The 14,625-nt window shown below is 31.7% G+C and overlaps 1 protein-coding gene across 3 annotated transcripts in view; it reads left to right on the top strand.

Moving 5' to 3' along the window:
• Positions 1–14,388, top strand: part of LOC142322290 (androgen-dependent TFPI-regulating protein-like) — a 204,706-nt gene extending 190,318 nt beyond the window's left edge. For all 3 annotated transcript variants that reach the window (XM_075361222.1, XM_075361206.1, XM_075361214.1), the window contains one exon: positions 14,234–14,388. In XM_075361222.1, the coding sequence (XP_075217337.1) occupies positions 14,234–14,283 (50 nt within the window). In that variant the 3' untranslated portion in view covers positions 14,284–14,388. The remainder of the gene's footprint in view (positions 1–14,233) is intronic.
• Positions 14,389–14,625: the final 237 nt, after the last annotated feature.

Genomic DNA, 14,625 nt, shown 5'->3' with positions numbered 1-14,625 from the left:
ATGATGTATGAATGAATATCCCTCACACCTAAATCTGATTTACTTAAAACTTCAGAATTCTAAATATATAGTAGATTCAACTTGCTAAATTTTTCTATTACCACAATACAAAATGACAAACTTTGAAAGTGATAAAAATTCTCCTCACCCTTATTAATTTTATACAAAATTTATTATCATCAATCCTCCATTGTATAGAAATTATTTTGAGCTGTTTTTGAAGAATTTATGATGAGGAGTCCAAACAGAAAAATTATTTAAATACCGGCTAACACATGTACATACATATGCCTTCAGGAAATTTCTATAACTTTTTTTTGTGTTTTTGGGCTAAGGAAGCCTTGAAATGTTGACATATTCAAAAAAGCCTGAAACCCAAAATTTTGGCCAATCGGATTACTTTTCCTTAATGGCTATGCTACTACAGTAGCAATAGAGATGTATGTGGGAAAGTAAAAATGTAGATTCTACATTTTTATTTGAAAAAATATGTGTTTTTCATATTGCAATATGAAAAACACAGGCTATAGTACAGAGTGATTTTTTTGTCCTGTTACCCAATTTTAAATGTAATTTAAGAAAGGGAAATTTAGGTGGAATAAAAACAATGTATTTGTTACTTGCAAAAGAGATTTAATAAAAAGCTATTACTTACGTAATTGTTAAAGAATATGCTCAAAATACCCACCCCTTGCTGTTATACATGCACAGACTCTTTTCAGCGTATTAGCAGAAACCTTTTTAAGAGTTGCATTGGAAATATTCGTGATTAAGTCTGTAATATGACTTTAAGTTCATCAATAGTATGAGGATTGTTTTTGAAGGCCTCAGACTTAATATAGCCCCACAAAAAGTAATCAGGAGATCTAAGATCTGGGGACATTGGAGGCCATAAGCCCTTGTTATTCGATCATCAAAGAACTCTTGAAGAAAATCCACGGTTTCTCGAGATGTGTGGCATGTAGCGCCGTCTTGCTGAAACCAGCAATACCGTTCTTGAGATTCCAGGAGGGATACAAATTGGCGCACAGTATTCCTGTATAATTCACCATTTACTGTCTGTTTGAAGAATATGGATCCGACTATATGATGATGAGATATCGCACACCACACCCCAATTTTTTTAGGATGTAAAGATTTGTCTTGTAAAGCGTTGGATTTTCAACCGCCCAAATTCAACAGTTTTGACTGTTCACATAACCGTCGAGATGGATCTAAGCTTCATCACTAAAAAACACTGTGTTTAAAAATTTGATTCCGTTATCGTTTACGAGAGACCTAAACCAACGGCAATATTGCAATCGCTGGTTTAAATCTAGAGGCTGAAGATCTTGGATAATCATACGCGATACAGATACAATTTCAGTTTTTTAGCAGCTTTCTGAACACTCGAATATGACAAATTGACTTCCGTGGAAAGTTTTCGTAAATTTTTGCGTGGAGAATTGATCAATCTTTTTCACATTCTCTAAAATGTCATCTGTCAAGCGAGTCGGTCGACTGCTTGTTTTCTGCCGCAAACACTACCTGTCTCTCGAAATCGGTTTGCTATAAAATTGACATTTTTTCTGGTGGAGGAACACCAACAAATTTAATTTGAGATGATTCTTTTACACTCGTGTGTGATATCGTAGCAACATATTGTTTAAGAATGAAAACTCGTTCTATGGTAAAAGACATTCTGTTCGTAACACGACCGGAAAAGGCACAAAAGTTTACACAGCTCAAGGAGAATTAACTCACACTGCCGAATCTGTACCGGTTGAGTAGCGCTACCTTCGTGTCACAAAACAAAATTTCCCTTTCTTAGAAAAAAATTACCAGACATTAACAATCGGGTAACAGAACTAAAAGATCACTCTGTACTATAGCCTGTGTTTTTCATATTGCAATAAAAATTATACATTGTTGTTTACACTAGTTGTTTATTGTGTGACACTGTAATTTTGCCTTAAATTGCGTACTTTTATGTAAGATTTATTTGTAAATAAATTTTATTTATGTTGTGGTAACTCAAAACAAAAACAAAAAAACCCTGTAATATTATTTTGATATTATTACTTATTTTCTGATTTTAAATTTTAGTGTATTTTTAGTTTAAAAATATATCTCAGAACAAAACTAACTTTGATGTGAAAAAAAACTGGATAAAAAAAATAAAAATATATATTTTACAGAAATATTTGTAAATATAAGCATTTACTCACACAAGTTTATAGTGAATAATTTTGTTATAGTATATGCAAAATGTAAAGGCGGGTCCTTCCTCCAAGCTGCCTCGGTCCTTTTGTTGTCTCCTCCACCTCACTCCTATAACCCAGCATGCATAACGTGCAACTGGTTACAACAAAAGTAATGCGTATGTGCTATTAAAAAATAATTTTCATAAATAACTATGCTATGTCAAAGAAAATCATAACATTATAGCCTATAATAAATAAACAACTCATTTCATATACTTTGTATTATATCATTGTTAGTGTTTATAGCAAAATTTTAGTTTAACATACTTTAAAAGAAACATATACTTTCAAGTAATAAATAAATATGCTTCACATACATCTTGAAAATATTAAGCATAAATAATTTTATTTGTAATAACAAATTACCAGAACATATTTTGTTATTATAATAGTAACATCATAATTAGGTATGGTGCAAGTGATTGCAAATTAATTGATGTGACCTGGGATTCACAACTATGGCCGTTGGTGTGAGGAGAAGTTGCTAAGTGATGTAAAGAGCAGTGGAGGGGATGCCATAGTACTACGGACCCATCTTTAGATATTACATAGACTTATCACCTTTATATGTGATAAAATAAAAACATCACAACACAGCCTCTATTGCAATAGAAAACTCCAAGAAAAACTTTTTTTTTCATTTTCGAAATTATAAAAATATTGTTAAAAATTTGAAAGTTTAATATCATCAAATGCAACATAAGAAAATCTAAAAACATGAAAACATTTGTTTTGAAATCTGGTGGAGGATTTTATTTTCATAGTCTCAGTGCAAAATGCAAATGCAAATGCAAATACAGTGCAAATCCAAATGCAATACATTTTTGTGCTGATGGTAGAAATTTACTTTAAATTTTTTTCTTCCTCCACTCTATTTTTTTATACATTTTTATAGTATGACGCTAGTGACTTATATTAATTATTATAACGATAATTATAGTTTGTTAAAAAAAAAAATAAATAATGAAATTGTTTTAAGGTTACCAATCTAATGTTTGAATTGTTTCCGTATCTTCCTTCATTCTTTAAGTAAAATGAATCAATAAAAATACACTCTTAAGGTAATTAATTAATAAATTGTAGTTTACCTATAGCAATTGCAGGTTATAGCTGTAGCTGTTAAATTTTATTTTTGTAGATAATTTGATTGACAATTTTTTTTTAATATTATAATATTTTCCTTTCATTTCTGCATACATTTGTCTTATTTCTTTATTAATTATACAAAAATGGATTTTTTTAAGTCATTTATTTGGTATGTATATTATCCCATGTGAATTCTATGACATATTCTGTTGGTATTTACGCACATTTACTTGTTACATTACACTGTAGTTTTGCCTTAGTTGCATATTTTTATGTAAGATTTATTTGAAAATAAATTTTATTTATGTTTTGATAACTCAAAACAAAAACCCCACTTTAATAATGTTATTTCGATAGTATTACTTATGCTCTGATTTTATATTTTAGTGCATTTTTGGTTTTATAAAAAAAATGTGTATTTTATGGAAATACTTAAAAATTTTATTCTTATGAGTTTACAGTGTATATTTTTGTTAGTATTAAATATGTCCACCTTTATATCACCTCTTTCATCATTTTGACATAGATAGAATTAGTTATATTGACCCTTTAAATTTTTCTTCCCGAAACCATATACTTATTTGTCATGCAATCTAGCTTCCTCATTTCCCTCTTGCATATGACATAAATTACGAATAGGTTGAGATAGGTTTTTTTGCTTGTCCAACAAACAGATATGAAGATCATTTAATAATTAAGAAGCAAATAGAAAAATTATTATTCAAACAATGACAATGAAACCAACATTACTTTTCAACATAATTCCCAGCTACATTTAGACATTTGTCCCATCTTTATGTGAGTTTCCTTATTTCAGTAGTAAAGAATTGTTTGCCACGGTGTCTGAGCCACATGTTTGTCTGGCATTCTTGACTTGCTCATCGTTGCCGAACTATGCGACAAAAGAACAAACAATAAAATTTTAACGGTACAAGATCAGGACTACAAGGTGAATTTGTCAACACCTCAAGACCTGACGTCTCAATAACTTCCTGTGTCTTTTGAATGATATAGGAGTGGACATTTTCATGCAGGAGTTACCCCTTTTGAGAGTGAACCAGAACTTTTCTTTTTTGTCATAATGGTATACTCTCACTGTTGATTTTACTTGTTCTTTCAAATAATCACAATAAAATGGACCTTATATACCAAACTGTTTGGATCATTTAACCGGCTAACGTGTAGGTTTTGAATTTTTCCTGGCGGATGAACTCGAATGTTTTCATTCTGTAGTCTGACTTGGATTCCGGCTCAAAATGATGAATCTAGGATTCATCAGAAATTATTATGTGATCTTGAAAAAAGATCAACTTCTGTTAAAAACCAAATTTTAAGTTCCATGCAAATGTAAATTCGAGTGTCTTAGTGATTTTGGGTCAACTGTCTCTGAACCACTTCGACTACGTTTTGAAATAATTCAGCTTGTCATGAATAAAGGAATTAACAGAGCTGATATTCACACTACAAATGTCAGCAATATTCCTGATTTCTATGTGTGTGCCCTTATGAATAAGATTATTAATCAGATTTTGTAAAATATTAGTTAAAACTACCACCAACCCTACGATGAAAGTTGGTGAAAATTATTCTGCCTGATTAAATTCTTCGGTCCATTTATAAAAATTTGCCTTATTTAACTATTATAACAAGTGAACTTTGGCCGGATTTATACCTTCAAAAAACATAAATTTTACCACAATACTGTGTTACTCTGTTACCCACGGTACAAGTTTCAAATGAGTCTATATTTTTAAATAAGAAACATTAGTTAAAATAACAGAAATTCTTTTCAAACAGCTGATATTTTCTGCATCTAATGTGCCAACTTAGCATCCAACAGATTTAGTTTCCATTGTTACCATTTTTCTGTTTATTGAAAGAACCTGTATTATCATTTATGAACTTTTTTTGTTGTTTTTCAAGAATTACAAAGAGCAAGGTTTTGCTGGAACACTCAATTTCTGCTCTCCATGAGAGGCAATGCTCTGTTTTTTGTTTTTTCAAAATCATGAATTTTTCTGTACTCATCTTTTTCTCAATAAGAACAAGACAATTAGTTTCCTCAGCAAAATATATTCATTCCAAAAACATTTACTTTACTGGATATTTCACTTACCGAACAGGATGTTTTGAAGTAACATATTGTCCATCTGCACTTTGAAAAAACTGCGATCATTCTTTTCCACAATGAAATGCATTTCGTTGGAGAAACAACTTTTTATCGATTGCAATCATCTTCAAAAGTCCAATTTACATACCTATTGGCCCATTGTATCTCTTTTTCTTCATATTTTCTGTTTGGAGCTGCTTTTTTAATAGATATCGTAGTCAATGACTTTCATTTTACAATGGAATCGTGAGTTTCAATACCGAAACCAGCCATTTCCTTTTGAAGGTCATGACTTAATTTTTGAGGATCAACTTTAGACAACTTAACAAGTCAAGTTTTAATAGTCCTTCTTTTTCTTTCACTATTGGCCCATTGTATCTCTTTTTCTTCATATTTTCTGTTTGGAGCTGCTTTTTTAATAGATATCGTAGTCAATGACTTTCATTTTACAATGGAATCGTGAGTTTCAATACCGAAACCAGCCATTTCCTTTTGAAGGTCATGACTTAATTTTTGAGGATCAACTTTAGACAACTTAACAAGTCAAGTTTTAATAGTCCTTCTTTTTCTTTCACTATTTTCCTTTCTTCAAAACTCAACAGAACTGGTCTCTTTTTTGAGATGGATAGTAAAATTGACTGCTTTTAAACTCGCTCTGCAACATACTGCATTTTGATTTTGTGAAGTTAAAGAATGTTCATGGAAAGTTACGAATTTAATTGTTTTTTTTACGTAAGATCAATCTAAAAAATCTTAAATCAATTTGATCATATTAAAAAAGGTACATATAATGAAGCAAAATGAAGCACTGACTACAAAAATTAAATGAATCTAATTAATAACTTTACAAAACTCTGTATACATAAGTTCACATTACATTGTAAAAAGCAGATAATTGTGAGTACAGATGTTATAAAGGTGGCCTTGTAGAGCAGTGTGAGCAACTTAACTTAAAAGTGGAAATTTATAACGTTTTGAGTAATTTTCAATCACTTTATAAAAAAAACTGAGAATGAATTTCATGATTCTGATATACGAGGGTTATTTTTTTCAAGGTCCGATCAGTCACGAAATTAAAACCACAGTGAAAATAAAAAAATTTTTATTTGTAACAAGTACTTACATAGTTACACTATTTCTCTGCATATACATAGTCGCAACTCTGATTTAGACATTTGTCGTAGCATGGTACCAACTTTCCAATACCCTCATCATAGAACGGAGCCGCCTGTGTTTTCTTGGGAACCCATCTCGCACACAGTTTGCGGTACTGTAGTCTCTCACTCACAATGGTGTAAAGAGCTGACCTTGAAATTTCAGGAAACGAATCACTCAATACAGAAATTGTGAACCGACGATTTTCTTGAATTGCCTCATCCACTCGCTCAACGAGATCATCGGTTGACACTCGCTTCCTTCCCTGACCGCCTGCATCATGAACATCTGTACATCCTGCTTTAAAATTCCTGCACCATTGTCGCCACTTTGCTGTCACTCATTGAAGTTTCACCATACACATTACTTATTCATCGATGAATTTCAGTTGCATTACACCCCTCAGCCTGAAGAAATCGAATTACCGCACGCACTTCGCACTTGGCGGAAGATGCTATTATTGTAGACATCTTTACATGCTAGCTGCGTGTTCAGAACTAAACAAAGTGACGCGGCATGATTGAAGGCCATACTAGAGACGCTGCGCAAAGGTTCATCTGATTTTTGTTCGAGTTTTTATTTCACGACCAATCGGACCCTGAAAAAAATAACCCTCGTAAAAGACAAAGGGGGACCTGGTCTCTTAATCATTTCATCATCGTACCTTAAACTTATAATCATCATAAAAAGATTTCCATTTTGCAACTCAGTGATACCAAAAGTTGTTATTTAAACGTAAATTACAATTTTTGTAACATTCAAGCAGAGCCCAGAAGATGCTGTTATCGTTCAGTAGATAGAGTACTTAAAATAATAGTCCTGATTGTTGGTTTCATATAACATAATTTTTCCTTAAGTATTTCTTTGATATAAATTTATCTTGTATATGTGTGCTTAGAAAGATTTAAAGAAACCATAATAAATGGTTTCCTTGTAAAACGTCAATAGGAATTTAGTTCAACCATCTGCAAGCATAAAAAAGACTACTTTTTATGTATTTATTTTTTTTTATTAATTTATTTCAATAAATACACCTTATTTTGAAGTTAGTATAAAAATGTTGAAATAAGTGTCAGTATATTTTGTAATATTATAGTAAAAATAATCCAATTTACATTCATAAACATTTAAATGACTCCTTTTTTCAGGTCTGCAGCTTTAATAGAATTTCAGCATTTACCTCTTTTTAGTTGTAAATTACTTTTTTAATTTTTTTTAGCCATTTTCAAAAACTAAAGAATTGAAGATTTAGAGAGTACCAAAATAAATTTTTTTAATCTCTGTGAATAAACGAGAAATGATGAAAGCTTTCAACATAAACTTCTAATAATTATTGTCTTTTATTAGTCAAATTTCATATGACCTTTCTGCTATAGGTTCAAGGATCAAGTATGAGAATAATGCAGTTGTTTAGAACTTGTTCTTTTGAAAGGAAGGATGATAGAAACTGATGTTTGTCTATTCAGTGATATCACTTTCTACCTACATATTACTAGTTTTTTGGTAGGGATTTAACAACACATTATTTTAAGTAAACCTAGGATTATAATGCAGCAACATGTACACCAATACATTACGAAGGTATGAAAACACATGTAGCCCCTAATAAGTAATTTTGCTTCGCATCGTTATTGACTTATTACATTTCACTCACTTGTTCATTAAATGGATCGGGTATGATTTGTGTATGCATACTTCATTGGTTGAAAGCATGAAGAAGGTTTTTTTCATTACAGGTTATGTTTTGTTGTAGTATGGAAAATTTTTATGTAGTAATACAAAAATTTTTCTAAACTTTGTTTGTAACAATGTCATGTTGTAATTTGTAAGTATTCAAATACGTTCTCAAATATATTTATTTTCTGATTTCAAGTTGTTCATCACTTTATAGTAAAAAACACTACACAGTGTTGAAGAAAAAAAATCGTAATATTCTGTAAATCTCATAAAAAAAAAACCCACCTATGTCTTGTGTGATTAGTTATATTTAAGTGAAAAAGGCACAAGTAAGCTATTAAATACATAATATTTGATAATAATATTTTATTATCAAATTCTATATCGCCCTAAACTATAGATTAAATTCTGAAAGAGGCCTTAATTTTCCAGAATACCCACTTCCATCGTTTTCTCTATGACTCCAGCATCTCTTTTTAGAGTCAATGTCTTAATATTTAATACAGTTTTTTTCAAAACATTTAGTTGTTCTTGTATTTGTGGGTAAGATTGGTTTGCTTGACATTTCTCCCGCCACAACCCCATTCAGTTGCCCTAAAGCATAAGACTGAATGTCTGTGCAAAAACAGCTACTAAGCCTCTAAACAGTTTAGCGACCAGTGTCCTAAATAGTTCCTAGAGCTTACCTAACAGCGTGAGTGGACTAAGCGCGGTGCCATACATCACCGGCTTACATGTCCCAACTGCTCACTTGTCATATATTTACTAAAATGGGTAAGCACACCCCATAAACTATTAAAAATGTGTATGACATCCATAAATTAAAATTTACTTTGCCAATATAGCAATTCACTGCCATGCCTAGGTCGCTGAATACCATCAAGTACACCATATTAAGGCACTTGGAGCTCTAATTGCCTGGTGGTCAGCCATTTATCTCAAGGTTAGCTTCCCATAGCAGTTTGTAAGGAGTCTTTCCCTTGAAAGACTACTGAAACTACTGATGTTTCAGGAAAACTTCTGTTTCCCTTGAAACTACTGATGTCAGTTGAACATATCAACCTCATCAAGGAACTCCCACACGGTCCGACAATGCTGCTCTCGCCACATTGACTTGCTGCTTGTGAGTGGTCAATTTTTCCCTTGACCTCTAAGTTCCAGGGTGGCCCAGTCTCTGCCCCCCCAAGAGCAGGGCAGTCAAACATCAGTGTTCATTTGACTGGACCTCCCCACAGACGTACAGCTCATTAGCTGCCAGGCGGATATTGGTTCAAATTAACATGGTTGGTGAGCACCTGAGCACCCATTGCCCTTAAAAACGAACTTGAGACATACCATCCCCCCGATCCCGTATAAACTTGTACAGGGATCTTCCCTTATTCATGGTGTCCCATTCCAGCTGCCATTCTTCCATTGCGAGGCTCTGCAGCCTCTTCCACAGGCGGGAGATGGGTAACTGAACAAAACTTTGATCCAGATCAATATGATCACCATTCTGTTCCGGTACTGGCCTGGCCTAAACCGCATCCCAAATACCTCGGCCTCCCTGCCTCTTCACAATCTCCACATGGCTGCCTGAACTTTCACCACTAAATCGATTGGAAGAGCCTTTCCTAATACGGGTATCTATGGTTAGTTTGCTCTGGGCTTTTTCATAGCCAAAAATATTTTACATGAAAATTGTTTCAGTGCGCTTTAAAATGATCTACCAGAACCCTTTGCATTTCCATTTCAAATTTGTGAGTTCTGAAAGTCCATGGAGTGTGGTAGTCTCTTTCTGAAAAGTATGTTGTTTCAAGATAAGAATATTTGCTAAATTTCATTCTGTCATGTTTAACAGTTTAAAAGTTGTATAAGGGATCCCTGTTTAATTAACATCCTTTACATTGAAATGTCCCTTAGCCTATCACACCACTTTGTTACTTTATTTTAAATTCCAACTGCAAATCACTGATTAAACTACTCGCACTCTTCAAAAAACAATTTTTAAGAATCTTTCTTTCTCTGATTTCTTTTTTTCCACATCATTCTCTAATCTCTTCATGTAAGAGATCCTTCTTACAGCACCTTTTAATTATTCCTTCCCAAACATTTCACCACTTCTGAATACACTAAGACCCTTATCTTACTGATTATCAATACCAAGAATCTGTAAGAAATGGAAAACACAAATGTACAGTATTTTTTTGATAGCCTTCATGTGCTATCAGATAATATTATATCTCATCCACACATTTCTACTATTTTTCTTCACACACAATCAGCTGCCCTTGAACTTATCATTTTTTTATTTCTTCACATCATTAGGTGATCTGCAAATGCAATTGATCTTATCATTTCCCTCTCATTTTCTTCTGTTAATGTAAGATGGCAACAAATTATTAATAACTTTATTAGTGGTAGGTTGTTGGTCACATTATTCTGATGATTTTCTGCATGTTGGTGTAGGGTTTTGACAGAGTTGTTATTACTATTATCATCTGTAATCTCTTAACAAGTTGTTCAGTTGCTTAAATGTATCTGTAGCTGTGGTAGTTTTTGATATCAATTAGTGAGTTTTACAACTATTTTAGTAAGTAGTTTGCAATGATAAAATTATAGTCCAAAAGTATTTTGTTAATTTTTATTTTAAAAAATATGAAAGATCTCTTAAAATATTATTTATTATTATTTTTTGGTAATATGTTATCACTTATATAGATAATATAATATGTCTTAAAAAGAATAAAAGGTAGACATTTATTTTTTTTATTTTAACAATTTAAGGAAAATTAGTTTAAGATTATAATAATAAACTGTTACAGAATGCAATCTTTATAATTAAAAAATCAAAATGATGGCTATGAACAATACAAAATTTAGTGAGTTTATTGAAATATACTGTAGTAATATATTTCCACAGAAAATAAGGAGCACATCATTCCTTAATATTAAGGTTCTCCTCACTAAACTGTAACGGTAACATTATTTGCAGTGCATCAGTAACATTTTTTTTGTCCTTCTTGAAATAATTTACCACAGAAGCTTGTAATTGGGAATATGGAATATGGAAATGAAATTGTGTAGTGCATGAAAAATAACATGCCTGACCGGTATTTGAGCTCAGGATCCCCAGATGAAAAGCTGAAATGCCACCATTCCACCATAGATATCTACTGATCTCTGTGCTTCTTTAAATTGATAATTATGTAAAAAAATTGAATTTAGATTATATCAAAAATTATAGAAATTTATAGTTGGTAACTGTGGATGTTAGTGATGGAGGGAGATACTGAAATGTTTTCTTTGTTTATTTAATATAGACACAATCTTTGTTCTGTATGGTTAACTGATTTTTTAATTGCAGGTTACTTTAAAAATCTCAGTTTTTCACCCCAGATTTTGTAAAGATTTACTAGGTATTCTGTATTAAAGCCACAAAGTAGATCTAATTTAGGAAGTGAAAAAAAACCTATTGAGGTTGTAAAATTGAACCCACCGGGTTGGTCTAGTGGTAATCGCGTCTTCTCAAATCAGCTGATTTCGAAGTCGAGAGTTCCAACGTTCAAATCCTAGTAAAGGCAGTTACTTTTATACGGATTTGAATACTAGATCATAGATACCGGTGTTCTTTGATGGTTGGGTTTTCAACTAACCACACATCTCAAGAACGATCAACGTGAGACTGTAATCAAAACTGGTTATGAATCTGCTTTGTCATTACTTTTTAATCTTTTACATCAGCCAGCTTTAGAAAAAATGTGAGCTTGAACTTTTGAATTAATCAATTTTTCAGAATTAAAGGAATGAAAAAATGAACGGAATAAAATAAATATATTTTGCCAAAATTTATACAGAGTCATTTTTTAGTCCTGTTACCCAATTGTTAATTTCTGGTAATTTTTTTCTAAGAAAGGGAAATTTTGTTTTGTGACCTGAAGTTGGTAGCGCTACTCAACCGGTACAAATACGGCAGTGTGAGTTGATTCTCTTTGAGCTGTGTAAACTTTTGTGCCGTTTCCGGTCGTGTTACGAACAGAATGTCTTTTACCTTAGAACAACGAGTTTTCATTGTTGAACAATATTTTGCTACGAAGTTGTACGTGAGTGTTAAAGAATCATTTCAAATTAAATTTGTTGGTATTCCTCCGCCAGAAAAAATGTCAATTTCTAGGCTAGCAAACCGATTTCGAGAGACAGATAGTGTTTGCGACAGAAAACATAGTGGTCGACCGACTCGCTTGACAGATGACATTTTAGAGAATGTGAAAACAAGACTGATCAATTCTCCACGGAAAAGTTTACCAAAACTTTCCTCGCAAGTCGGTTTGTCATATTAGAGTGATCAGAAAGCTGATAAAAAATTGAAATTGTATCCTTATCGCGTACGATTAGTCCAAGAGCTTCAGCCTGCAGATTTAAACAAGTGATTGCAATATTGTCATTGGTTTAGGTTTCTCGTAAACTATAACAGAATCAAATTTTTAAACACAGTCTTCTTTAGTGATGAAGCTTGGATCCATCCCGACGGTTATGTGAACAGTCAAAAATGTTGAATTTGGGCGGTTGAAAATCCAACGCTTTACAAGACAAATCTTTGCATCCTGAAAAAATTGGTGTGTAGTGTGCAATATCTCGTCATCGTATAGTCGGACCCATATTCTTCGAACAGACAGTAAATGGTGAAGTATTGATACAATACAGGAATATTGTGTGCCAATTTGTGTTCCTCCTGGAACCTCAAGAATGGTATTGCTGGTTTCAGCAAGACGGCGGTACATGCCACACGTCTCGGGAAACCATGGATTTTCTGCAAGAGTCCTCACACTATTGATGAACTTAAAGTCAATATTACAGACTTAATCACGAGTATTTCTAATGTAACTCTTAAAAAGGTTTCTGCTAATATGCTGAAAAGAGTCCGTGCGTGTATAACCACAAGGGGTGGGCATTTTGAGCATATTCTTTAACAATTATGTAAGTAATAGCATTTTTTTGAATCTCTTGTAAGTAACAAATACATTTTTTTATTCCACCTAAATTTCCCTTTCTTAAATTACATTTAAAATTGGGTAACAGGACTAAAAAAATCACTCTGTATAATGTGTCAATAAATTGAATCTGACATTTAGTTTACAATCTTTTCTTTTCTTTCTTCTTCTTCTATATCAACTTCTATACCAGATAGAGGCCAGTCGTAATTCTCAGATGAAATATAATTAACTTTTTCATATCATTCATGTTTTATAATTTATTAGAATCTTAACATTGCATGAAAAGTCTTCTGGAAGTGCAGATGTTATAGACTACCTTTTCTGCTGCTAAAGTAAAAACTTAGTTAACCATCAATAAACTGTTTATAATTAACTTTTCCTTCAAATGATCTGTGTTGTTGGAATTGAAAATAGTTTTGTTTACTATTATATTTGTATTCCTACCATAAGGGCAGTCAACATGCAGGTACTTTTGTACATTTTTAACCACCAGTTTTTTAAATCTCTAATATCTTCCAACTAACAGTTTTAATATAAACTTATGTATTACTTCAATAAAATATTGTTACATATGAATGTAGTCAATTTTATTCAACTTTAATTTAATTAAACCAATTGCCCTATTACTTAACAAACAATCGTCACCCACATGTAAAGAAGTACTATTCAATTTCTTCAAGTTGCACAAATTTAACTGGTGTATAACAAACACTAACAATTGAATTATTTTTATATTGTCCAAAGCAGTTATTGCATGAGTAACATTAATATTTTTACTTTAGGGCTGGTTTTGTTATTAATAAAAACCTATATAAAGGATATGTTTTGTGATTTTTTGTTGTATTTTTAAAGAAGTATTTATGCTTTATCAGTTATTATCCAACATATTAAATTCTCTAATAGAGACAGTGTTATAATTTATAAATATTACTGTTAATAAATTGTATCTATATTACCCCATTATAATTTTTAATTTTTTTTAATTTTAGGTAAAAATATTCCATCTGTTCCAAAGAAGAAACAGAAGAAGAAAAATTGATAAAGTTTAGCACTATAATAAATTGTTTTTATTACAGTATTGCTGTTGATACTGTTTTTTGTTATATACTTTTTATTAAATATATTTTTATATTTGTTTTTAAAATGTTTTTCTTTGTTATACCATGATGGTTAATTAATTCATTCTATATATTTATTTATTACATAGATAAATACACATGCATAACCTTTCTACAGTATTTTTATATTATTGATAGTTTTAAACATCTGACTGTATACAGTGGCCCTATAAGAGATCATTGTTTAGTACCCAGTGTTTTTTAAGTGTGAATCATGTAGACCACTATTTAGAAAATTAAAAATGTTAATCGATTCATATATT

This window comes from Lycorma delicatula, chromosome 1 (genome assembly GCF_047948215.1).
Source record: "Lycorma delicatula isolate Av1 chromosome 1, ASM4794821v1, whole genome shotgun sequence".
In the NCBI taxonomy this organism is placed as follows: domain Eukaryota; kingdom Metazoa; phylum Arthropoda; class Insecta; order Hemiptera; family Fulgoridae; genus Lycorma; species Lycorma delicatula.
This window is presented reverse-complemented; position numbering and strand designations above follow the sequence as displayed.